This window comes from Cyprinus carpio, chromosome B12 (assembly GCF_018340385.1).
Source record: "Cyprinus carpio isolate SPL01 chromosome B12, ASM1834038v1, whole genome shotgun sequence".
Lineage (NCBI taxonomy): Eukaryota > Metazoa > Chordata > Actinopteri > Cypriniformes > Cyprinidae > Cyprinus > Cyprinus carpio.
The window spans coordinates 14876401-14904235 of record NC_056608.1 but is presented as its reverse complement, the minus strand read 5'-3'; the positions used below and the strand labels follow the sequence as shown (position 1 = coordinate 14904235).

The 27835-nt window shown below is 37.6% G+C and overlaps 1 protein-coding gene across 4 annotated transcripts in view; it reads right to left on the bottom strand.

The window, feature by feature from the left end:
- The window catches only part of arhgap12b (Rho GTPase activating protein 12b), a 46816-nt gene extending 19220 nt beyond the window's left edge, over window positions 1-27596 (bottom strand). For 2 of the 4 annotated variants that reach the window (XM_042735561.1, XM_042735560.1), the window contains exons 1-2: window positions 27304-27596; window positions 19982-20742 (exon numbers count right to left, since the gene is read on the bottom strand). In XM_042735561.1, coding sequence (XP_042591495.1) covers window positions 19982-20668 — 687 coding nt within the window. In that variant the 5' untranslated portion in view covers window positions 20669-20742; window positions 27304-27596. The remainder of the gene's footprint in view (window positions 1-19981; window positions 20743-27303) is intronic. The other 2 variants (XM_042735563.1, XM_042735564.1) reach the window with 2 other exon arrangements.
- Window positions 27597-27835: the final 239 nt, after the last annotated feature.

Genomic DNA, 27835 nt, shown 5'->3' with positions numbered 1-27835 from the left:
ACCAGGATGGTTCTCTGAGAACTAAATGTTCCCCTTTGGGACATATCCCTGGTTGCATTCGCAACGGCTGTAGGAACTCGAACTTAACGCAAGCCAACCAACAGCAACGTCATTTAAGTACGGAAAAAACTCATGTAAGAACATATGGATTATCTTATGTTTACTTCAAATTTCTATTCTAGTCCGGTGAGCAGTATGGAGTGCTACAATATAAACACATATAATGTATGTTTAATTCATCCTCGTAGCCAGAGGGCACTCTTGAGCAGAAACTCTGAATATGCCTCACAGATGTAATATAACTTAAAACGCTCCAGGAACTCCCTTATATGGATCCCTATCACTGAGCTGAATTAAAAAAGATATAAACGCTTTGATTGACTAAACATGAAGACAATTAAACACATGACTGTAACAATATATTGTTTATCGGCGGTGTTCAAGCCATCGCTAGTGTTTTCATAAGAAGGTGGTATATTTCTAATGCAATGCTAATTGACATAGCATTTATTACAGTTACTACTGACGTTATAAAGTAAGTCTTGAGTAAAAACATGTTATTAAATGTTATCTTTGATGGACAACAGGTTTATAAATGCTTTGTTACCTGCAGTGCGAACACAAAAGACTAGGAACTTCTGCCATTAGCCCTAAGAACTATGAAAAGGTTCCTCTGGTGTGAAAGCCCCTATTGTGGTTTGGAAGCACACTGGTTAATGCAGTAAGACAACATTATGCTTTTCATATAACAGTACTTGCTAATCAATAACTGAGGCTTAGCTGTATTAGCAACACACAGCACAATATATCATTCATGCAATACTTGAACGCACTCCTGCCCCTCCAGACACCCCTTGGGAAGCTAAGCCTCCTGACTAATGAGAAAATCCCTCGTTAATTCCTGTCGTGGTATTGCCTCTTGCTAATTACATGGACTGTAGGTTACGAGGCTGGACTGTGAAAGTATGGCAGTGGTGTTAGTAGGATGAGTAAGCAGCAACAGAGTCATGCCAGTTAGGATGGTGTCATGTCAGACATTTTTAATGATTTATTATTCCCCTATGGCCAATAAATATTTAGATGTATATGACAAATAGCATGATCTTCAAGACAAACTATAGTGATCTTAATGCCAAAGCGTATGGACAGATGATGCCCTGACACAACCTATGGGACTTTCGCGCAATAGTTTGCGCAAAATCGTCCCAGTACTTTAGTATTGTACATTTAATTCTGGAAATAAAGCGTTGCGAAAGGCCCTATACAGTGGTTAGTACAGTACACAAAACAGTGCTGCACAACTTTCTATTTCTAACACCGCTTGTCATGAAGAAGAAATGAACTCAAACATGTTTCAAACAGCCGTTCAGATTTTTGTACTCGTGTATGGTGTTCATCATACAACACCAAATAAAAGTGTACACAAGTGTTCTGGATTTATCCTAAATGTGTAAAAACATATAGTATGTTTGTGAGAAAGTCTTGTGTAACATCAGCAGTTCTGGGAATGTGACCAAAAAAGTGTGAATCTTATCGGCTGGCCTGTTTTCTCTGCAATGTGATGGAAAAGATATTCGAACACCTCCACATAAAAAGTTATGTCACATTAACAGCATACATATGTTCATAACAACCTAAAAAGATGTGGTAACAGATCCTCATTCAAAATATAATGTTTAAATTGCACCACAATTTTGTACTGAATATTTGTCTGGCTGTCAACAGGACTTTACACTAACTTGTACCAAAAATTTAAAAAGCAGCAAAAATGGCATATTAATAACTGTTGCCTGTGGAAAAACAATATATTTATATTTAAATACCCTTACAAATAAATGGTTTGCTTAGGTTTTTATTTTGAAGTAGTTTGCACTGCAGTATCATTTTACCACCTTGGGTATGCATTAAATTTTCAATAATTCAACAGTCTGTCACCAGTTCTTTCTTACTTGGGCTATATCTTCAGTAAAGTACACAAAAGGTGCTTCACAAATAAAATTTTGCATAGCTAGAAATATTCTCATAAAGGTCAATATATCAGCTCATCATGCATAAGCAATACTACATAATATCTTTTGATCTTATCTGTCAGCATAAAGGAAATACCTTCTACAGTAGAAAGATATTTTCCTTTTCCTCTTTCTGTCTTACATTTAATCACAGACTGATAATTCAGACAGAGTAGATCTATCTGAAACAGATAATCTTGTCAAGGTGAATCAAATTAGTGGCAGGTCAAACATCAGCGTCGGCCAAACAACCTGACAACACACACATTAGATGCAATGATGCAATCACTTGTTGTTAGTCTTAGCAAAATCCAATACAATAAATCCCAGCTGTGTGTCTTAGACTCACATTTAGCACACGGTTTGTTAACAAAGTTGCCAAGGCATTGTGGTTCAGCACTTGCTGTGCTAGAGCACTGTGGCTGATTTACTCAAGTGTTTTTCTCCGTGGTTCATCACCCCTGTAAACACAAGCACAGCAGGGTTAATGAAACGTCTTAGATGCTCATCGAACGTCTGCCATACAGACTAAAGGAGATGACGGCTCTTGGTACAGAGAGCACAATAACTATTCAGGGAGGACTGCCCTCAGAACAACTCACAATGACTCAACAAATAGGAACAGAAAGATGAATAAACAGAGAGAGGCGATTCGAGAGAGACACAGCCAGCCAGAAAGGATTTTTAAAAGTGTCACAGAGGCACGGATGAGCAAAGACCTACGATTTCAGACAGACTTCTGAAATGGTCTGAAAATATTAGGATCTGCATTGGAAATAACCAAAAACTTTTCTTTATGGCAGAACTGAGGGAGTGTGGGAAGGGAATTCCAATTATGTAAAATTATAAGAGAAAGACATTCCCAACACTCAACAGAGCAATCTGAGGCCATATGTTAGTGGCTGTGTACACCCATGCCTGCCCTCGACAAGACCTTTCGCTGCAGAAATAGATGCAGAACAATGCGTCTTTCTCATGATGACCACAAAGCCACCGTACTGACGGAACAAAGCTTAAATGTGAGGACACTTGTGTGAATGACATGGGTTAATCAGCAAAATGACATCAATGGCCACAATGACGCAACCTGTACTTGCCTTGTGCTGCTCTCCGTTCAAAAAACAACTGACATCATCCGTCTCTCCTACACACTGTTCATTTCTTGTAGGTCAAGTTTTGAGTGGGATTTTACTACAAAAGTACAGGGTCTTCCAGTCGTGAAAGAGACAGACAGCATGAACTATTTCCTTGTTTATTACAGAACACCAGCAAAATAAAAAAATTTACTATAATAATCATACCACAAAGGCTGCATTTATTTGATCAAAAATACATAAAATATTTTAAAATATAAATATGATTTAAAATAACTTTTTTATGTTTTGATATATTTTACCATTTTGTTTTGTTGTGATGGCAAAATGAATTTTTAAAAACAATTACTCCAGTCTTCAGTGTTTAAAAGAACAGCGCTCAAAAGTAGAAATCTTTTGTAAAATTATAAAATCTCATTGCTTTCACTTTACTGCATGCTTACTGAGCAAAAGAAATAATAAAAAAAACTTTAAACTTAAACTTTTAAAAAGTAGTAAATATATAAGTAATAACTGTAGTATTGTTATTATTAAATTCAACAGTTATTATATTTTTTACTATTATTATTTAATTAACATTTTTTCCAGTTCCGAATCATGTCACAAATTGCAATCGCATGGACCAATGATAACATGAAGTCACATCTCTAACCAAGAACCCCACCTACGTAAAACGTCTTCCTGTATATCTCAGTGTTCTCATTTTCCACATTCAGTGCTCAGGCACTCACCAGGTAGTGTGGAGATCGAAGGTAAGAGAACATGTCTTCTGTGAGTCTGGGGCCAAAACAAGCCCCTGCTGAGAAACTTAAGTCCTTCTTGCAGCAAGAGGGAAATGGAGCGATACGGAAAGGGTAGAAGAAAGAAATAAGGAATCAGAGACAAGACAATCACGGCTTTCCAACCCAAAGCCAAAAAGAGGCAGGGACAAGGTGCTTAAAGAGAGCATCTTAGTGAGTTAAATATAGAAGCAGTGGAGTTCTCTTTAAATAGGCTCACTCATTAGGACACTGGCCTTAACCGTGGAGTGGAAAGAGAGAGGGAGAGAGTAAAGCAACCGCTAAGAGAAAGCAGGACACGGTGGCCCTGTACGCTGAAGGTCTTCCAGCAGAGGTCAGAGGTCATGGCACTAGAGATCAGTGGAGATGCAGTTCACACGCTCCACAGAAGAACGGTGGGATTTCAATGACCATGGTTCCTGTTCATGAGTCTGTCAGGGTCTAAATATGAATCTCTGTTCACACTGACAGTGATTAAATCACTGGAGGTCACCAAGTTACTGAACTGTTGGATGGATGCTATTGGACGTTTCAACTTGACTGCTGCAGCCAACTGTATCAGGTGGCATATCACATGACCTTCACTGACTATACTCCCATTGGTTGTCACCAATTGTATATTTCTTATCAAATTTAACTCAGCTAAAATTTGGTCAGATTACAATTAATGGCTTCGCTGTCTAAGGCCCTGTAATTAAAGGTAAATACATAATTATTTATGATTAAATACTTTCCTTGTTTTATTTTGCAACCTCTACAAGTACACCATTTGTAGGCTGATTTCCTTTGAAAAGTAAAAACTGCTTTCAAAACATTGCTTTATTTAAGCATCTCAACAAATCTGACATAGCAACAGTGGCTCAACCAATAGCGTGAGTTGTCTGTTTCTTCAACCAATGGCAGATGTGGGAAATGTTTGGAAAACATGTTTAAAAACAGTCAAAGCTTGAGGTATAGTGCGTGCAGGATGTACCAGCTCTGAGTCAGAAGTTTTGACATTTCATTGGCCGGGCAGTTGCCCAATGCAGGGCTTTGAACAAAGAATCAATGTTGCGAGCCCCATGTGTGCCTGTGAAAGCTCTGTGCCTTAAGTCTTCTGCTGATAATTTGCACACGGTCACGTCTCGCCTCGTGCCCAATACATCACACCCACTCACAACCCCACACACTGAATAATGCATACAGCAGTGTGGCTGAGAGAGATTGTGGTGACTGAAGTACAACCAAAGACCCTTTAAGGCAATTCTGTTGAATCAATGTTCATCTTTGTAACTTCAATGACATACACTGCTGTATTTACTCGATCAAAAACACAGAAAAATATTGTGAAATCTTATTGAAATTTCTAATATCGGTTTCCTATTTTAATATACTTTAAAACAGAATTTATTTCTGTGAAGAAACTAATAAATACAGCCTTGATGAGCAGAAGAGACTCCCTTAAAAAACATAAAAAATCTTACTGATCCCAAACTTTTGAGAGGCAGTGTGTCAAATTATTACTCATATCAAAAAGATATTGCCTCTGTTCACAGCAAATGCTGCTCCACATGAACTCATCTGCATATTTTCATTATTATGTGCATCTGAAAACGCAACATGTGCCAACCATCTTAACAAATTTGTAATGAAAAGTGCTTATAAACAGGATGTCGACAGATATGGAACTCTAAGGTCTCACAAAATAAAAACTTGATGGTTTAATGTTTGAAAAAATATAAATAAAAATTAGGACAGCCATAAATGTTATTATTGTAATTTTCTATTATTATTTTTCTTCTGAAATATGCATTTTTATTTTACAGGGAAACATTACAATAGTAAAATTTCACATTTTGTTTAATATATTAATTACTGTTATTATTGTCACATTGACAATTTTTTTTTTTTTTTTTACAGAAAATCAGATTTTTTTCATTTTATGGACAACTACAATGAAACAATTGGAGCATTTTTCAAAATATCGCCTTCTGATTTCCACAAAAGACAGAAAGTCCAACAGGTTTTGAACACCATGAGGGTGAGTATAGAATTTAAATTTTTGGGTGAAATATTATGGAAGCACATTTCTGCCAGTGAATAAAAATTTTAAAAAGTAATGGTGACTTTTTATCTCGTAATTCTGACTTTTTTCCTTGCAACTGCAAGTTCACATCTCACTATTTTTTTTTCTCGGAATTGTGTGATATAAACTCACAATTCTGAGAAAAACGTCAGAATTGCAAGTTTATATCTCCAGGGTTTCCCACAGATTGATTTATTCACAATATCAAAACTGACCGCCACAAATAGATTTTCCAAAAGCCTATGACTTCATTGAATAAACATGAGCCCTGCACGTTTCAAAATCAAAAAAACGATGCGTTTTTTTTTTATATCACTGTATTTCAGAAGGAAACCGACTGTATTTAGAAAATGTTCGATTTCATATTCATTTCATTTTGCATGTAATGCTTAATAAGGCAGCGTTTGTGAGCGCTGTTTTGCAGCCGTCACCGGAGAATCCTGTATCTCTCCTGCTCTTAAAGCGCCTCCTGCTGGCAGAAAATGAATTTGCATATATGTATATATGGGGGCGGGGGAGTGCCGCCACAAATAGAGTGTAAGGCTGTGGGAAACACTGATCTCACAATTCGGACTTAATTTTTGTGTATTTATATCTTGCAGTTATGACTACTACTGCAATTGCGAGTTTATATCTCACAATTCTAAAACAAGAGTCAGATTTGCAAGATGTAAACTCGGAATTGCAAGAAACAATGTCAGAATTGTGAGATAAAAAGTCCCAATTACTTTCTTTTTTATTTTTTATTCAGTGGCGGAAATGGGCTTCCATAAAAATATCCCTTTAACAAGTACTTAAAACTCTCTCTCACGCTCTCATGCAGAAAGAGTCACTATGGAGATTACAGAAATAAATGAGAGGGTGAATCAGGTTAATTAAAACTTAGACACTCTGAATGCTCATGCTTTTATCAAACCACTCTCGTTTTAAACAACAAGATAAGAAAGAGGCAAGATTAAAGCGTGACTGGCAATCTCCACAAGAATACTGTACTGAACAATGTGTGCGTGTGTTATCTCTTTTGCAGAGGTGTGTATTACCAAGGCTGTCATAATGATAAGAGACCATTAGGTGCACCAACTCAACGCTCAACATTCCTCTCAAGAGCTCTCTTCCTCTCTGCTTCCATCTCTTATGCACTTTCTCCTTCCATCAAGGTGACCCACATAGCACCATCCCTGTGCATCAGTGTGCAAACATACAGATGTTCTGCTGTGCAGAGCTAATCCAGCATTAAACCTGTCACAGAATCCTCCAATCAGACATGATTACATGTACAGTTTAGCCTCAGGGAGTTTTTTAGGTTGGATTTCCACAATTTTAAAATGCCAATTCAACAAGTTTTCAGTGCTACATTTTGCAAATGCATTTTAGAGACGTCACTGACATTCTCCAAGTCAATCAGGTTGAGTCATGTGATCATTTTAAAGCTCTTTCTAGTGAGCAGGAAAAAGCTAGTTATTCATTAGAAATGTAAAATGATGGTTTGTGTCTGTAGACATCAGTAATATGACTTGTTTAGAGGAATGGCGGTGGTCAAAAGGGTCATATGACGTTGGTAAAAAGAACATTATGTTGTGTATTTGGTGTAATGCAATGTGTTTATGCAGTTTGTGGTTTAAAAAACACATTATTTTCCACATAATGTACATTATTGTTGCTCCTCTATGCCCCGCCTTTCTGAAACGCATTGATTTTTACAAAGCTCATCGTTCTGAAAAGCGAGGTGTGCTCTGATTGGCCAGCTATCCAGTGAGTTGTGATTGGCTGAATAGCTCAAGCATGTGATGGCAACCTTATGCCCCTTACCATACAATCACTTAATCTCCCAGCAGGACGAGACAAAACCAATAAAACCCATTACAAACAAGGCATTTGTTGCATCCAGTGGGGAAATAATTACTGATTATAATGACTTATACTGTGTTTTTACGCGTTGCGTATCGCGCTGAGTAAACATAAAACCATGTCTACATTTGTGATCGGAGAAACAACAAACAACAAGCACTACTCTACACTGCTCAAAACTCACGTTTGAATCATCAGAGGCAAATTCTTTAAATATAAAAAACGTACTTACAGACTCTGCTTCATCCACGGTGAAAGCCGATCCGGCGATCCACAGCGCAAAGTTGATGCATTTCCTCACAAATTACGCCTTTCTTTGCATTAACATTTGGGCGGTGTTATGCAAATATTCCCACACAGTGACATAGATATGTGGGGGCTTGTTTAAACGAGGCATTTTAGGAGGGTGTGGACAAGTCTTAACTTTTATAAAGAATATCTCTTTGGATTTGAGACTTTAGTCTTTGCAACTTTACAGATCTTTTTTATGCACCAAGAGCTTGTAACACTCCAAAGAGAAAGGAAAACTTGAAATCGCGTCATATGACCCCTTTAAGTATTAATTAAATGTCTTACTACTAAGAGCAATTTCATTTTACTATTATTTATATACTATTATAGTATTTATTCATATTTTTAATGGCTTTTTATATTTTCAGATTTCATTTTAATTTTTGTTTAAGTTTTAGTACTTTTATGGGCTTTTGTCATTATATATATATATATATATACATTAAATCAAGTCTAAGTTTATGACCTAGTTATATATATATATATATATATATAGTAGTACTTCAACTTATTATTTTCATTTAGTCAAGTCTAAGTTTATGACCTAGTGTTTTTGACCTAGTGTTTTTGTTATTTTTAAGAGAGAGAAAGAGTGAAAGCATCATCACAAGCAAAGACAGGCCTCAAAAGCAGAGGAAATAATACCACTGTGAGGAACAAAAACGCAGACAAAGACAGGAAATGAAGTCAGACAGAAGTGTTGTCTGGGGTACATGTGAGAGACGGCTGCTCAAGAAAACAAAATGGGTTAAAAAGGCCTAACATATTAGATGGCTTTTGTCTCAGGATTTACATTTATTCATTTAGCAGATACAACAACGCTGTAAAATCCGCTTTTTTTCTATTATGTCTATAATATAGTCTGTTCATTTTTAACTCTTCTAACTGTGGCTGGCTGCTTTGCATTCTGGATGTCTCTTCCTGTCTAAGTGGGTGATTTTTGTCTAGAAAAAGAAACGAAAGAGAGATGAGAACACAAACAGAGACAGCTGGAAGTGGCAGTGTGTTCGGTCTGTTTGGTTAACACAGACAGATAATGGAGATCTCTTGCAGAGCACTCAACATCTTTACTCTAGACCTGAAAGTTCGGTTAATAGAGAAAAACAAGAAGAAAGAATGTAAGAGAAAGGCACCCACTAGAAAACTTCAGCATTAGCTTGTCATGTAGCTTATATTCCCCTTACAGACTGATGACATACTGGTCTTGGTCTTATGTTTCAGAAGCTAGAAGGAGAGTTTAATGACGACATTAATCTCACTAAGCTCTCCCATGAATTCTTGTAATGGTACATTACTCTGCTCAAGTGTGATGTCCAGATAGTTTCACTTAAAAATTCAAATCGTAAAGGTCAAGTCAAGCCTGTTCATCTTACTCTTTCTACATTCTATAGCCAACTACTATATAAGAACAAAAATAATTTCTCCAGAACCATGAGTTACGTAAACAAGGGAGACCACAACCACAATGTCTTCTGGATTATGGATTTAGAATCTGATTTCCCTTTTGGAGAATGACCTGTTAATATGCCAAACCACCACAACAAATCAAGACATGTTCTTATTTATCTTGAAACATCTGTTTCTGACTCAAGGTTTTGAATCACTAGAGGAACAGAATAAAATTAAGATTACAGGATGCCTGCTTAGACAATTTATAGGCATGAACTTTCAGGTCTGAGCTTTACAGAGCATGGACTGCAGACTATCTTTACAAGAACTATCTTCACAAGAAAATGCTGATTATGTAAATAGGAAATAGTTGTTGGTCATTTTACAGTCAGTAAGTTTCTTCCTGTCTTGGAGGATGGCAAAATAAGCAGCAAAATTCAGCCAAAATAGCAAAAAAAAGCTCTTTCTGTGAAAAGACCAAATAAATTGTACTGAACAATGACATGATCAAATAGATGTGTGCACTAAAGCAGCAAACATGTCGGCAGAGTGGAAGCATTTAAATCTGTCTGAGAAAGACACAAAAATCATTACAAGCACTGACAGCGAGAGACTGTTTAGTACTGCATCGCATTTCTTCGATGAGAAGAGAAAGGGGTGGTTGTTGCTGGTTACTATATGATGATTAAAATCACGAAACGGCCTTAAACGATTAGTAAATAAACTGCAGAATGTTATGTTTTGTAATACACACACAAATTGCATGTTTTCAAACTATTTGATTGTTAGCCAGGATTCAATCTGCGCTGAAACCGTGTTACTCATCAGTTAACATTTTTATGAATTTCTACAAGATATACATGCGACAAACATCTGTCTTAAATTGTAATGAGAATCATTTGTAAATCTGCTGCTGTTCCTGGGGGTTTCCACCAAAATAAAAGCTGAGAAAAAGTGCCGACATTCATAAATGTTATTATTGTAATTTTACTGTTTTTCCATAAAACATAAAAGACAATAATAATGATAATTATAATTACAACAGCTCTATTAATACATTTATTACAACATTCACAAAACTGGGATCTTTAATATGTTTTAAAAGAAGTATCTTCTGCTCAGCTGCATTTATTTGTACAGTAAAAAAAATACATGCCTACTTAATTTTAAGCTAAACCTTGCTTTACACCAATAATGCCTCAAAATGACACAAAAAAATTTCCATTTCAAACACCTTAAAATCATCATCTTCCTTGTCACGGTGTCTGTTCTGTGTCTCCCTGGGTGGCCACTAGAGGTCTCACTTCCCCTTATTGTCATCTTCGTCAGAACTTCATTTCCCACTAGCCTGTAGCTGCTCATCACTGTTCATTGTATTCAGCTGTCACCACTTACCTTGTTTGCACCTGTCTTTAAATACCCTGGTTGTTCTGTCTTTGATTACGGAGTCCTTGTTGAATGTCACCCTGCGTTTTCCTGGTTCCCTGGTTTCTCGTGTTTTTGTATGTTGTTTATGTTTCTTGTTTTGGACGGATTACCTGGATGTTGACCTTTGCCTGGCTAAGTTATGATTTTTGGATTTGCCTCAATAAACATACTGCAATTGGATCTACCTGTCTGTTAAAAGCACATTTTGGTTATTTAATTTTTGTAATAGATTTTTTCTTTGAAAAGCAATTTTTATAAAAAACTATAAAAAAACAACATTTTCATTTTATTTATTAAAAAAAAAAAAATAAAAAGCACATTTTGGTTATTTAATTTATGCAATGGTAAAAAAAAAAAAAAAGGCAAAACGTTCGTTATTTGTCCTTCGTTTAAATGTTTAAAAAAAAACATTTTTTAAATATATTTTATTTATATAATAAATAAGAAACATAATATCATTAATAAATAAGAATAATAATAATAGTATTATTCCTGTGATGAAACCTGAATTTTCAGTATTTGCAGTATTCAGTGTCACATTTTGTATCAAATTACTTCTGTAACAATGTAAAAGGTTTTACTGTCACTTTTGATAAACTGAATTAATTCTTGTTGAATTAAAGTATCAATGTCTTTAAAAACATCATCCTCTGTAACATCATCTATCAAATATCACAAAATTAAATTACTGCTATATCCAGGTCCCAACCACATATAATACAATTTGTAGTTCCTGTGTATGTCTCTTTCAGAACCTCATGTGGTGTTCTCAAACATCCTCTTGTTCTCTTTTGCCCACCCACACAGTTAGCCTCAAACAGCTATCAAACCAGTACTTTACTTCTGTCATCTCAAATTCTTCTGTGACGTTCTCTTTTTCTTGCCCTTTGGCTGACTGTCTAGATGAGAGTATTTCAGCTGAAACCGAATGGTAAAGAGGCATGGAGACTCTTTGCCCCCCCTCAGATGTCTGATAATGTGGCTTTTGTCAGTCATTCAGCCCTTTGGAGGCCACTGGAGTCTCATTCTCTGTCTATAGTCCAGTGATGACAGCGCTTCCCCTGCAGTGGCCTTAGATTCAGCAAACAACTCCACTATAAGATGCTAAAAGCAAACATTTAATTCAGTTAAAACTACAATCGCAACACAGTAAACTCAAATAACACACACACACACACACATACTTACAAAAAAAAACCACTAAAATCAAACCAAACACCAGAACACATGACAGTACACACACACACACACACACACAGGCCTAATGAACAGAACTCCTGGCAGTTCCTCTGAGTTATTGTTTGGAAAGAAAAAAGTATCTAACTTCTCAGACTGACACTATGAGTTCCAGATTCTTTGACTGAGTATTCAAATTTCATATTTTTTTAGGTTTTAGGTTTACTGTACTTCTCTATCGCTCACTCACAAATACATCCACAAAATATCAGTAACATATCGTTATCAGCCAATATGTCACTTTATGTTATTGGACCATTTATCTATTATCAAGCACAACTTTGATTTTTAATATTGCTGCATTAATGCAGATAAATGTTTTTGAATCTTGTAAGAGAGACACCAGAACACAAGCGGCTCTTTGAGTGTTTGCTTTGGCTCTTTAGACTCTCTTTGTGCCAGTACAAAGGGGCATTTTGGGGCACCCAGTGCTTACTGGCACAAACATCCACCCAAGTCTTTCTTTCCAGTGGCACAAGCAGACAGCAATCCATTATTAACCTTCCAAAGAAGGACAGAAAATGTGTAAAAGGAAGTAAATAAGACGGTGGATAGAAAAACTGCCCTTTTAAGAGACGATTAACTAGGGGTGCACGATAAATATCGGCCGATAATTAATTAATTCCATCAGGTGCGAGATTTCACATAGAGCAGCTGTTACTACATGGAGCCGTTGTTAACTGACAAGCTGCGCAAATCCACGTTCATTATCAGCATTGATTTGCGCAGCTTGTCAGTTAACAACGGCTCTGTGTAGTAATAGCTATTCTATGTGAAATCACACACCTGATGGAATTTACCGTTGATTAGAGAACCGGCTTTACTGACGAGATGCGCATTAATTATCGGCCGATATTTATCGTGCACCCCTACGATTAACATTATTGGCTGGTATTCAACTGACACCAAACCCTCTGCGGCATAGATTTAGATCAGATTAATTTTTAAAGTCCTGCACAAATGTATGTGCACACAAACATGTAATGCTAAGAGTTTGTGTGTAGCATTCCCCTTAATCTAGTTCTTTCCCATCCACCCCCAACCCCCTCTTCTTTATGGAGGTACCATAAGAGGCTTTTACATGGGGGGGTGGGTTGTGTTTAGTGCAAGAAGACAAGGGGAACATGCGCTATTCTAACTAAAATAACACGCTAAATCTTTCTTGGTTGGTTGATTCAGGAGCTGTCGCAACTGACATTTTGAGGGATGGATTTAACTTCAGGTTAAAACCAGCTATTTCCCCAAGAACACTAAAAGAGAAGTTAGAGTGAAATCTGAGAGCAGGAACCACTCAGTGGCGAGCAAGCCAGAGGGTGATGGGGAAGACGGTGAGAGAGGTCTTTGACTGGTCTACAAACATTTTAACTAGACAGCATGTTAAAAAACACAGGATCAGTCGAGCTGATTTTCTGAGGATTATGGGGGGAGCATCCTGTTAGACATCACAAACTGTCACTCTCATTGACAAGCTTCTCACTATGTACCAGAGATTAACACACCTTCTGTGGAACACATGAAAACATTTCGAAAAAATTCTTGTTTTTAGTCCTTTCAGTGAAAAATTGTTTTGAACCCATTGACTTTCACTCTATAGACGACAGACTTTCATTGTTCCACACAAAGAACAAAGGCTCTCAAAACTACATTAGAGTGAGACAACATTTTCATTTTTGGGTGAACGGTCCCTTTAAGAACTGACAGTGGACCGTGGCTTAATATTGGGTTATTTCAAAAGCATCTCTTTATGTAATAGTGAGATTAGCACAAGGATAAACTACAGCTCACACAACAAATCTTAGTGATCAAGTAGTATTTGGTGCAAGAAGGCCAACGGATAACATCAGCAGTGTTATTTGTGTTTTAAAAGAAGGACATCATAAGGTCAAAGGTCTTCTGATGGACTGGTCTTACACAAAAGCTCTTACACAAACACACCGCAGACACCAAATATACACATACAGTAATCCTGAAAGTGCAAACAGACAGAGGACAGAGGAAGCTCTACGAACAAAGCTTCTTCAGTAGTGACTTCCTGTGTCCTTTAGCCTTAACTGAGTCACAGTCACAAAAGCTGGCAAAAAGTGAGTGTGTACAGACAACTCCACATAAAGTACACACACAAATGTAAAACACAAAACACACAAAATCTCATAACAATATAACAGTAATGAAACAAAAATTAAACAAATAATTAACAAAAAAATCAAAAAAAGAATAAAAAAATGCTTAATAAAAAGATGCTTAATTGTTGTAAAACAGTGCAGTTTGAATACTCCTTCAAGTTTCATTTTCTGTAATTAAAATAAATAAAAATCTTACATCTTTCTTTTGATTTGGTGAAATGAGACCTGGACATGTTCTTCTCCTGACTATTCCTTTGCTAAGGTTCATCATGAGCATCAACAAACAACAACTTTCAGCTTTGAAGGCATTAACAGGCAGTCAATCATCCATGCTGGAGAGAGACATTAAACATATTATGGCCTTTCAGATGTAGCAGGAGACATCCATCTCCACAGTGTTAATCGACTTTATTAATGAACTCATGAGGAGAAACAGAGAGGACGAGGGCCATCAGCCAATCACAGGTGAGGACAGTACGAGCTTGTGGCCTTGTACTTCCTATCCTCTTTCCTCACACAGATGTTGACAGCTGATATATTTAGACTAGTTTAAGCACAAATAATATTCAGGGCAGTGGCAGCGTTTCACAAAACCATAGGGTATGGTGCAGGGGGTCGGGGGGGGTTGGGTTCGGGGTGATGGGGGTGTTGATAAATAAATCAATTCCATGGCACATTCTACTGAAATACAGAGGGGAAAAAAGAAAGATGGGAGAAAGGTCAGTAATTAAACATCTCTGCGTCGTCAGTGTTGGTATTGTATCAGACACTTGCACTTAACATTATATGAAAAACAAGCTCAAATGGAGTTGACAAGGTTTTTGTTCAACGAATGAGGAGATCTGTGTTTTGTCTGTCAGCTGAAAGGCTGCATCTGAGGCAAGTGCATCGCATTATACGCTTTCATCAGCTTTTACAGGTTATATAACGTTTATTGTTGTTATATGGGCGCTTAGTTTTTTTGTTGTTTAATACACTTGGCCAAAATCTCATGATATAAATGATTAAGCGCTTATGCACAGGATATTTAAAACGTACAAAAGTATATTGGCTAGATGGCAAATAATCTACTTCTCCGGTCTTCAAACACACAAAACATTAGCATTTACAGACATACTGTTTGAGTAAAGAAAATGCTGTACTCTTCAAACAACATCAGTTATTTATTTACCCTTGCATTGCGAAAAGTTGGAGATCTGTCTCCTCTAGGCTGTGCGCGGAGCGTCAATCTGAGTGGAGACGGGGTGAAGTGACAAGGTTTTGCTGAGAGCTTGAGGATCCAATGTCGTTACAAAGTTTTAATGACAAGCTCTTTTAAATACTTATCATTGGTTACATATTTGTAAAACCCTCTGATTTCAAATAATAATAACTAATTATAATAGAGATATGAAGTTTAGATAATTTTTTATGGCACACCTGATTGGGCTAGGGTATGGCAACTGCCATACTCTGCCATACGGAAACGCTGCCCCTGATTCAGGGTGGGAATTTCCATAGGATATAAAAATCCATGGGTAGGTTCGCTGGCTGCACAGCATGTATGTATTCATAAAACACTTTACTTGTGGGTGGGTTAATTGTTTTTGAGTAAGCAGATCACTCTGGATCATTCTACATTATTAGTTCTCTATTGTCACTGATGCTCCTCAGCTCAGCAAACCGAGGTGTAGAACAATCCCTGTGACAAAGCACTCATGCACTGCTGCTATAATGTCCAACATCATCAAAAGGTCATAAACCTTAGTTACCTCAGTTCAATCAGTGGCACATTGTTGTTTTGTCTTTCTCTTCTATTTGACTTTAGCCTTTCCCACAGCTAAATGTCCTGTTGCTCTGAATTGGTTTAAACACCAGAATGGTGTGAAAATGGGGAAAAGTTGATACTACACATTCATTGGATGTGCTCCACCTGACTTTCCACTCTCAGTGTAACAAATAAACTACAAGTAATAATCAACCACAATGTTGTATGTCTTTTTTTTACTTAATTCTAATTGCCATTCCAATTAAATAAGACATTTTACACAAAGTTGGTATAAAATGCTAAATAACACATTACTATTTCAGAGAACATACCATTAAAGCATTTGAGTAGGTTTTTATTCTTCTTTTTTGAGAAATTAATACTTTTATTCAGCAAAGATGCATTAAAGTGACGAAAGGCATTAATATTTTAATATGCATCAAAGAATTCAGATTCCAAAAAAATATTAAGCAACATAGCTGTTTTCAACGCTGACAATAATAAGAACTGTTTCTAATGAGTGCCAAATCAGCATATTAGAATGATTTCTAAAGGATCATGTGACACTGAAGACTGGAGTAATATCTGCTGTAATACTTGTAATATTTCACAATATCACTGTTTTACTGTATTTTTGATCAAATAAATGCATCCTTTATCTTCATATAAAAACAACAGAAATCTAGCAAATGTGTGTGTGTGAAGCTAAACTTACCTTACCCTCAGGACACATACTGCCCCCACAACATGTCAGCTGTGCTCATCAACAGCAGAGAGACAGAATGAGTGAGAGACAGAGATGCACTGACAGTGTGAGGGTACCAACCCCTCTCCCCCCACCCCCAAACACACATCGATTTGATGTCCACTGCCATCTTTCAGCCTCAAGTCCGTATTTGGGCAAAAATAGAGACAGACAGACAGGAACAACAACAGACAGAAGAGCGAGCAAGAGATCTTTGATACTTGAGTAAATATTAGATTAGAGTGAGCTGTGCTGTTTTCTGCCCATCAGGATCAGAGGGCCTTTATTGGGTTATCCAACTGAACCCAGTGTGTGTGTGTGTGTGTGCGGGACAGGAATGACAGGAATGCTCGGACCGCCTTTACTGTCAATGCAGGGAAGAGCTACAGGATTCAAAGACTGGATTCAGTGACTGAATCCAAACACACACATACTTCAAAGACTCTTTTGGGCTAAAACTGGAAATGATTCAGTATGATATACTGGTGAAAATAATGTATGTACATAGGCACAAAAAAAATAAAAAATTCTGAGACAAAACACATCTAAACAGACAGAAACATGTAAAGCTGAAGTATAATATCAGCTGCAAACAATAACTGTTCACACAAAGGAAAACACCCAGCTGAGAGGCTGAATTTAATTTTGTGCAGCTGCCAGTTAGAAAAGCCCCTGCTCTGTAATAAAAGCCATTCATAATCTTTTATTAGAGGGATGACATGCTAGTAATCCCCTGATCGAGCATTCATATGTGTCTTCTGATGGCTTATTATTTCAAGTTATTTGAACATTTCATAAAAAGGTTTTTTTAAAAAAAGTAGAAAAAGGAAATACTTCTATGAGAAAAAAAAAGTCCAAAAAAGTGAGAGTGTGGGGGAGGAGAAAAGAGCGAGAGTGAGAAAGTGTGTGTTTGTGTGTGTGCAAATCTGCTTGAAGGGGTGAAGAAAAAGTTGGAGCATAGAAAAAGGCGAGAAATTGGGGTCCTAAATCCGTCCTCTGTGGGCCACTCTGGTGGAGTATTGAGGGAAACAGATTTGGACCTCAATCCTTTAAGAGCGCAGGAGCTGCCCATTCATAAGTAGAGAGGGGAGAGATAGACGTCAGGAGGGATGCAGGCAAAGAATATGACTTTGGGCTAAAAGTAATTCTATGAATAATTCCCCCAAATAGAAAATTCATCATTTACTCAGCCTTCCAAGCCTGTGTTTTTATTCCAGTGTTGTTAGGGTTTAAATCTATTCAAAATCAAAGAATACTGGAATAAAGAATAATAAGAATAAAGATGCTATTTTGTGTTAGAAACAAACAAACAAAAAAAAACATTATTTAATTGATTATTAACAAAGACAAAATTAGGAGGTGGAGGGGACACTAGTTGAAGGGGGCAATCATCAGCAAATAATGACTTACAAAAAAAATAAAAAATCTATTCTATGGCTTCACAAGGTTTAAAGGGTTTGGAACCACATAAGGCTCAGTAATCAATGAAAAAATGGCCTTTTTGGGTGAAATCCTGCTTTAAAGCAAACATCACACACAGCAGATGTTATAAATGAGATCTGGAGTGCAAATGTCTATGAGGGATAGTTGTTGAACAGCTGATTAAATAATCACATGGTTTAGTATTATCAGCTGACCCTGATAGACAAAGCCTGGCATGGGCAAATCCCTCAAAAGCCCAACGTACTCTATATGTCCTTTAAGCGCATATATGCATGTGCATATTTAAGCCGCAGTCTGGAACCTGACTTTGAGGAGCATCATGATTATTTTCTAAGCAAATGTAAGTGTCTAGAAATCTTGATGTGTTGACCAAGACAAGTAATTATGTGGTGACTAAGAAGATCAGCACAAGATACATGACAAGCTACAGGTTTATAACTCACACAGACGAGCATGCTTGTTGTCCTTATTGCTCACAATGATGATCTGATGCATATACAACCCACTGGACCCAAACTTCTCAATGTGCATCTTTCCATCTCTTTCACTCATATACAAACATAAAACAGGGGCAACAACATGATCTAGCCAGATATGACCTACTTTCTATTCTCCCACAATCCCCTTTGTTCCCCAGCAGCACCCTCTTTTAGAGAGACACAGAGAGAGAAATGGGGGAGGAGGACAGAAACAAAGACTAAACACCCAATTTCACACGATGCACCCTGGGACACTCAAAAAGCAAACTCAATCACTCAAAAACTACTAAGTACATACTACTGTGGTTGGCCAAAACTGACATCTAATAAGTAGTGGATTGATCATAATACATGTATATTTCATGTTTCACTTTGCTCAAAAAAACAAAAACAAACAAAAAAAGCTCTTTAATTTACATATTGCACAAAAACATAGCTTTGTTTTTTAATTGACTAGAAGAGCGAACAGAGAGGGCTACTAAACTGTAATTATTATTACAATTTATATTTAAATATTTATGTAAAATTAAACTTATATGACACAATATTCACTAATAGTTAATATAAAATAATAAACGTACAAATATAAAGTGTTGTTTTCATTACTAAAAGTTAAATAAATTGCAAATACGATTATTAAAAATTATATAGAGTTATATAAAGTTAGATAAATATAATGTTATTAAATATTATATAATAAAAATTATAGAGACTTCACTGAAATCAGAAAATACACTTGCAAAATAAATTGTACACTAATTGCAGCAGTTTTTTAAATAAAAAAAAAAGTGTATTTTCTGATTTCAGTGAAGTCTCTATTATTGTCTAAATCAAAACTTGTGAGGTGGCCACAATTTTCACCTCCACAGCAGAGAACAGACTACATCTCCTGCTGAACAAGTGTCATGCAGCGGAAAGAAAGGGATGCAAAAGGAGAGGAAAACACTGCTGAATCCAATTTAACCTGACAGAAAAGAAGACGTGGCACTGTAAATGTCAGAGGCAAAACCGAGGGAGGGATAAAGGCAAAGGTGTGAGGAAGAAATGTTAGATTAGTCTTGTAGTAATTGTTGGAACAATGCGTTACAGAAAAAGATAATGACAGTCACAGGACGAAAAGAAGATGAGAGCATTTCTGGTAAAGATAAGTGCCGGAAATGCAGAGAATGAAAGCCAAAGATGACATCGAAAGAGATAAAGGTAGAACATGAGTAAGTTTGGGAGTGAGGGAGAATGAGTGAGAACAAATAAGCTTGAGAGCGTGGGAGAGAAACGAGGAAGAGGGTGAACGTCACTCATTCTTACCTGAATGTGTTCGGTAGAGCTGCTGCTGAGCTCATCTCCAGATTCAGAGTCATTTCTCATTTTCTCCAACCCATCTCCTGGTGACACGCTTCCGTCCGTGTCCACCGACAACCTTCCAGGGAGCTTCCCCAGGCAACCTGGCTCTCGTGGAGGGGACTCTGCTCGTCCTTGTGGAAGTGTGGGGTTGCCATGATGATAGTTATGATGGTTGTTGTTTTTAAGCAGAGTGAGCTCGGCAACAACGCTCTTCATCCCCGAGTTCTGATTGGTGACCCGCAACATTAAAGGCGGGGTCTGTTGACCTGGCAATGGAGACGGCGTTGTCGAAGGAGGTGGTCTGCCGAAGCTGGACCGTTCCATAGTAGTGCGTTGGTTGAGATTTTCATTAGACGACCAGCACTGGGCGATTTCAAGAACGTTAGGGGGCTTTGCACGAGGTTTTGGCGGCGGCATAAGGGCACGCCGGACCTCTCGGACGTACTGAGCGGGGACATAAAAAGCCTTGGTGCCCTCCTCCCGACGAACTTGCCACCAGTCCTCGTTGGTTTTGCAAACCAACATGTAGGACTCGCCCTGCCGTATGGAGATAAGTCTGTCTTTCACCTTGTACTCATAATCATACTCCACCTCGATATACATCTGCCCCGGGGCGATGGACAAATCACAGCGGCCATCCCGTTCCGTCATGGCTCAATCTGTCATTGAGTTATTCAGAAGACAGACTGTAAGTGGATCCACATCTTTTGTTGTGTCCCGCACGACTGCAAAAAGAAAGAATAAGATTGTTAGCACGTACTTTAAAAAGAGATGACACTAAACAAGGAGTAGTTTACTTCCAGAATAGAAATTTCCTGATAATTTACCCCCATGTCATCCAAGATGTTTATGTCTTTCTTTCTTCAGTCGAAAAGAAATTAACATTTTTGAGGAAAACAGTTTGGGATTTTCCTTCGTATAGTGGACTTAAATTGTGGCCAATGCTTCAATGCAGCTTCAAAGGGCTTTACATGATCCCAGCTGAGGAAAAAGGGTCTTATCTAGCAAATCGATCATGCATTTTCTAACAAAATAAGTAAAAATTTATATACTTTTTAACAACAAATGCTCATCTTGCACTAGCTCAACCTCATGCATTACGTAATCATGCACACGTGTGATGTAGGTAGAAGTACCGACCCAGTGTTTACAAAGAGAACATGCAAAGAACATGAAACGCCCTTTACAAAAAAAGTAAAACGATGTTGGACAATTTTTAAGTTGGAGGAGAAAATGAGATGCAGTTTTTTGCCCTACCCTACCTTTTTGAACCAAAGTACACAGATGAAGAACTAACCACATGTGACCTTTCTTACATGATTACATAATGCATAAAGTCACAAATGCATATCGCAGAGCTAATGCAAGATGTGCATTTGTGGTTAAAAAGTATATACATTTTTTTTTTTTTTTAGAAAATTACCAATCGTCAGCTGGGATCATGTAGATCCCTTTGAAGCCGCAATTTGGACCTTCAACCCATTGACCACCATTAAAGTCCAATATATGGAGAAAATCCTGGAACGTTTTTCTCAATAAACGTAATTTCTTTGCGGGTCAAGAAAGAAAGATATGAACGTCTTGAATGACATTGGGGTGAGTAAATTAACAGTAAATGTTCATTCTAGAAGTGATCTACTCCTTTATTCAATACCAACCATGAAAGATTGGATCGGATGGAAATTAAAACAATCACACATACACATTTAAAAAAAAAAAATGCTACTGTACTTTTCAACATCGAGGACAGCTGCATGGTAACCCAATCATGCATAAGGACACCATGGCAACCAACATATCAGTAATCCAATGATCAAATTGCAATGACAGGTCTCAAGGAACATAACCATGCTCACTCACAAGCACAGATCACTGAATAAATTGAGTGATGTTTTCCAGAGTATGGCCTGCAGAACCCTTTCTACTGTCAACATACATCTGTTTGGCCCCAGATCCCTCGCTTACATGTACACAATCCCCCTCAAGCATTCTTAGGTTAAATATACACTGTCATGTTCTCATATGGTGCTTAAAGATGATGGATTGTGACAGCCTTGAGCTGGATTTAAACAGCGGCTGGATTCACTCTTCCTTTTAATTCGCCTTTGTTCTTTCAGCCCTTCTGTGTACAAAAAAATGCCCACTTTGTCCATCCAATGCACAACTGATTTCAACAGTGATAAGATTAAATGTTTCTTGAGTACCAAATCATATTAGAATAATACCTGAAGGATCATGTGAAAAAGACTGGAGTAATGGCTGCTTTGCCATCACAGTAATAAATTACATTTTTACAACATATTAAAATAGAAAAGTTATTTTAAATCGTAATATTATTTCACAATATTACTGTTATTTAGCATTTTAGATCAAATAAATGCAGCTTAGGTAAGCATAAGAGACTTCTTACAAAAACAAAAAAATTCTGAAGGACCCCAACTGTAGTGTATTTCAAAATATTGATTTCATATTGTGTATGATATTGATAATATTGTGTTTTACTTCTTAAATTATTTAGTAAAAAAATTTAAATACTGACCAAACATGACTTTTAGTCAAAATGCCAATAGTGAAGTTTTTGGTTACGGGAGTCTAACATGGTAAACACACTCCAAAAAAGTCACACACACTCTTAGTTAAGCCATGGCACCCTTCCTACTTACACCCAGTTAATCCACATGGTCTGTTCTTAAACGGTTAGTCTTTGAAGTTAAAGGGTTTACTGAACATTTCAAAATAGAAACAAATATTATAAAACCTGCTCAATGAGTGGGAAGCCATGCGGTGCTGTCAAATTTTAGATGTGGATTTGACGTGACATAAGGCACCTCTCAAAATAGCCATGGAGGAGAGAGACTGATAAAGGTTACTAAGACTGAATGAAACTGAAGACTGTTACCAGACACAGACTACACTGATCCCTCCACTGAGAAAACCTTGCACTGTTGAGTCAAGCGCAGAGCCAATTTTAAACAATTCGATTTTGTTTTGCTCATCACTTCTTAAATATTAGCTACTATCTTCCTGCTCATATGCAGCAGGACACAGCTAGCTTCATAAACCTTTTGAATCTCAACCAAACTTTGAATTTATGAATTTGGGACTCATCTTCAAAGACGTCAGCTTTTCTCCCTCTCTCTCTTTCTCTCTATTTGTTGCAAACTCTTTATAAAGCTATCAAATTTATGATGCACATCAACACTGAGCCAAAGGAAAGAGATGTACTAAAACACTATTAGAGTCCTTAACCTCATGAGACATATGCATGAAACTATAGCTTAAAGCTTGTCAGCAACCACACATCTCTTCCAAAGACAAGATAGTTGACCCAGCATTGATTTAACCAGTATGGAGCTGAAGGCAATCTACTCTCCCTCTGTCTTCACATTCTGCACTAAAGACTCGTGCCAACCTTGGCAGCAACTTCAAACTCTCCCATCTTTTCATTTCATACATACTTCATCAAGCCCTACCACAGGCACTCCAAAATATGGAGTACAAACTACAAGACCTAGTAGAGAATCTGATTAAAATAAACACCAAATACCAAACAAAAAGAACAAAAGACTGCTGAAGAGCAGGACTGGAAAAGTGTAGCTAGTAAACACGCTGCCGATTACAGTCTTTGCATTCCACTGCACTGATTTTCCATTGATTTTTGTTTATGTAAACATGCACTAGACAGACATGTTTGATTTTTGCACTCGCGCCTTGCACAGTTTGCAGCACCTTGACAAGTCTCTCTAAACACACAGTTTTCAAGTTAAAGGTGCCATATGTAGGATTTACACCAAATGATTGAACTAGGTATTGCAGTCCAAATTCAAAATATCGGAGAGGGTTTTTTCACTCGGCCCCTCCTCCTCAGATTTGACACACGCACAGGTTGCCAAATTGACGACACCAACAGAAATGAGTGCACTTTACGATTAATGAAATGAAATACGCTGTGTTTTTCGCCAACTACCAACCCGGGGTGCCAAAATACAATTGGGTAAACTGGCAGTGGGCGGGTTTCACAAACCAAAACAGAGAATGAGATTCCGGCCCGGAACGCACATTTTCAAAGAAGAATAACTGACTGCAACATTGTTTTTCAGATAAACAAGTATGTTAACTTAGCAGTTTTCTTAAATATCTGCAAACACTTTTAATGCTTTAGTAGAGTAAAATCTTACATACAGCACCTTTAAAAAAACTTTTACAAAACACATCTCTAGACTTCTATTCTACTGCACTGCATCACATGTTTTATGTCCAAAAACCTCCTGTGTGAATGGGCGCATGATCCATCAGAAATCATTCTAATATGCTGATTTGGCATTCAAGAAACATTTCTTATTATTATCAATACTAAAAAAGTGCTGCTTGATATTTTTGTGGAAATAGTAACCCACCACCCAAATACCAAAGTTTACAATAAGCCTGTCTGTCTGACTACTAAAATACTCCCATCCTCTCTAGACACCACAAACCATACCCTAAGCTAAACATAGTCTACCTTCTCCCTATGCCAAAAACATCCACATTTACACACATGATCCACTGGAGTCATTCAGTTTGAAAGCTTGGGTTGCACTGTTATCACATAAAGGAAGTCAGAGGAATAAAAGCCTGCAATGATTTATGATGAATAAGGCAAACAATGACATTTGAAAAAGAAACAATATTACTTACACACCACAGAGGGGAGGATCACAAGAGAAAACTCAGTTTTAAAACATTAAAAACAACTTGAGGTAACTCTTATCAACTCTTTTTAAAGAGTAAAGCAGATCTTCATTAAAGTGAGCAAACAGACTAATTTAATCGAAAAAACAGAACACAAGGATTTCAAATCTACCACGTGGCTCCCATTTGGGGACTTGACTGCAGCCAAAGCGGAGCTTTTATAAACAAGCAGCAGATGGAAGGTCTCCTCTGGGTGTGAGCACACGGTCACTGTGGCCAGCGTGCAAAATAAATTACTACCAACTTTTCTGCAAGATAAGTGAGACCGTCACTCCAACAGAAATCCCATATCATTTTGCTGAGGGAACTTGTCATTTCTATTCAGTTTGACCGAATCTCATAGTGAATTAAAATATACTGGGAGAAAGTGTCTATGGAGTTTCACTTCCTGGGATTCAAAGCAACTTAGAGTGAAACCCAGAGCATCAAAGAGATTTAGAATCAAGACCACCACATTATTACAAATGTAAATATTCATGCTGAAGCAGTGCAAAGACACATTAAATGCAGCACTGTAGCTATTTCAAATACCAGTACTATAGAAAGCAGAGATAACATTTGATGCCAGTTCTCTTTAATTTAACAATATTACTAATTTTAGGTTTCGCTACTAAAGCTGGAAGAAAAAGGAATCAAATATTAGACTGGAATAAATACCATAAACCTAGAGATTAAGTTTATTTGCAAAATAGAGAAGAAAAATGAAGTCAAGTCACAAACACATATCTTGAACGTGATAAAATACACCCCCACAACACACAACTACCTGTCTGTCTAAATTTGGAACCTGGGAAAATAACCCTGAGATTTTCAACAGTGTTTATATATGGACATCTGGTCTAGACAGAAAACATTTTGAATCCCACAATCTGCACTTGAAGGATCTTGAGACTGGCCCGGATTACACTTTTACAAACACGGTTCGCAAAATGTGCTATAAAACAACAAGTGTTCTGGATCAGTTTGCCCAGTGTTCAGGTGATTTATAAGCAACAACAGCAAAAGAAATTCAAAAGAAATTCAAAAGAAAGGAGTCTTGCAAACCATTTTATGCTATTTATCCTAAATAAAAGTGAATGTCTTAGATGTACCATCAGAATAAAAATGTATCTTATCTCAGCAGAAACAATTCATGTAGTCCAGTAATACAAGGACCTGACACTACTAAATGACACAGTGTACATCATTAATAGATCAGACACAAGACATGGCATCTGATTCCATCACATGACTTTCACCCACATTTGAACTAAAAGAACTAGGCTACATCTTCGTTTGAAATTAATTCTATTAATTCTGTGTTGATCACCTGTAGCCTGCTGTGACGCGTTCTTTGACATTTTAATGCCTGTTTGAAATTAATTTGGAAATTTACTATAGTTTAAAAACAAACAAACGAATCTGACAGATCTCACACAACACCACCACATGAATTTTTAACCGCTGTTTAAAGAGTGTCTTGTACGCGTAATGGCTTGATGCTCAGAAATGGTTCTTTGTCATTCATCTTGATGGCTTAAAACAGAATGGCTCCCTTTCTGATTAAAATGTTTTCTCCTGTCGACAAACAAACACCAAGCGTGGACAAGGCCAGCCAGCATTAAACGAGTTTGTTTGTCTAATCTACTGAGACACTTGGCAGCCGTGAACACAGAGTGACCTTGCAGGCGTTATCGATGTTACTTTGTTAAGTGATTTTCAGCCGTCAGGTCCTCACAGGTCAAACTGCAGGCTAGCCTATTTGTCTTTGTTCCAGCGGTTCATTCATTACTGATGCAGATGAGCCGACACTATATCCCCCAGCGACCCAGTCCAGGAGCAGAGAGCCCCGTTTCCCCTTGTAACCCGCCTTTGTTTGGGTAGCGGCTACTGGTCACTCCACACGGTCGCCGGTGCAGTCCCTCCCCGGACGAAGGCGACAGCGAGGCCGGGATAAATAAGGGGGAAGGGTCGGTTCGGCCCATAAACTTTCAAACAAAATACAGTTGAACCAACAGCAGTACAAACCAACAGTTCTGCCCGTGAAATGTTTACAGTGCTAAATTACAGCTCGCTGAAACAAACTAATAATGTGTCATCACAATAAATGCGTACAAATTGTTTCCAGAGGGAAAAATAAACAATAGCCAATGCCAAATGCAGATAGCTACTAATTCTCTACCCATGATAACTTTAATTATCCGTTTGCGCCGTTTTGAGTGATGACAGCCCATTACTCACAAGACAAGTCAACGTTTAAGCAAAAAGCACAAATGATAAACACAGGTCTAAGTCTAGATCATCTAAATCACATAAATGGATAAAACTAGCGTTGGTCTCAATGCTGCGTGTTGAAACACATGACTGCAATTTAAAGACCCGATGGGAGCATTTTGCCGCAGCACGATAGCAGGTTCCCCGACCACGGATCCTCAAAGCGGCTTTCGTGGCTGGCCACAAGGTAGCAAACCGCTGTGCAACAATCAGTTCCAACGGTCCCAACAATGCAACTCTTTATATCTGCAACAATGCGCCTTTGAAGCATAGGAATGAACGCAGAATCTGATCATACTGACCTGACGTTCAGGGGGATCTGGGAGCGGCCATGCCCGTTAGTTTGAGAGTCTCCGAAATAAACTTTTCCCCTGCAGTCCTCGGCACTTGCGTGAAAAGATACTGCGCGGCAGCAACACAAAACACACGATCTTATCGCCTCGCGCTTCCAGTCGCAGTCAGTCTCTGTGGGTGAGTGAGTGCGCACACCCGCCTGTCCTGTGAAGCTCTTTTGGACGGCTGATGCTCTTGTTACTGCATCAGGCCCCCTCGCGGTGCTGCGAGGCTCTTGATCCTCTCTCTGTTCAGAGGAAAGGACGCAGAGGCGTTTGCGTGGTTCTGCACAGCACTCGGTCACACATTTTTTGTACATACGTCAATAAGTGTTGAATTTGATTTATTCTACTACATTTTTATATTGCATTTATTGTATTGTGTATTTTATTTACATCACAATCCAATATTTTTCTATCTGTTTGTGTGCATAGAATGTTACAGCCTATTTTGTGTTCACATTTGTGTGCATAGAATGTATATATATATATATATATATAT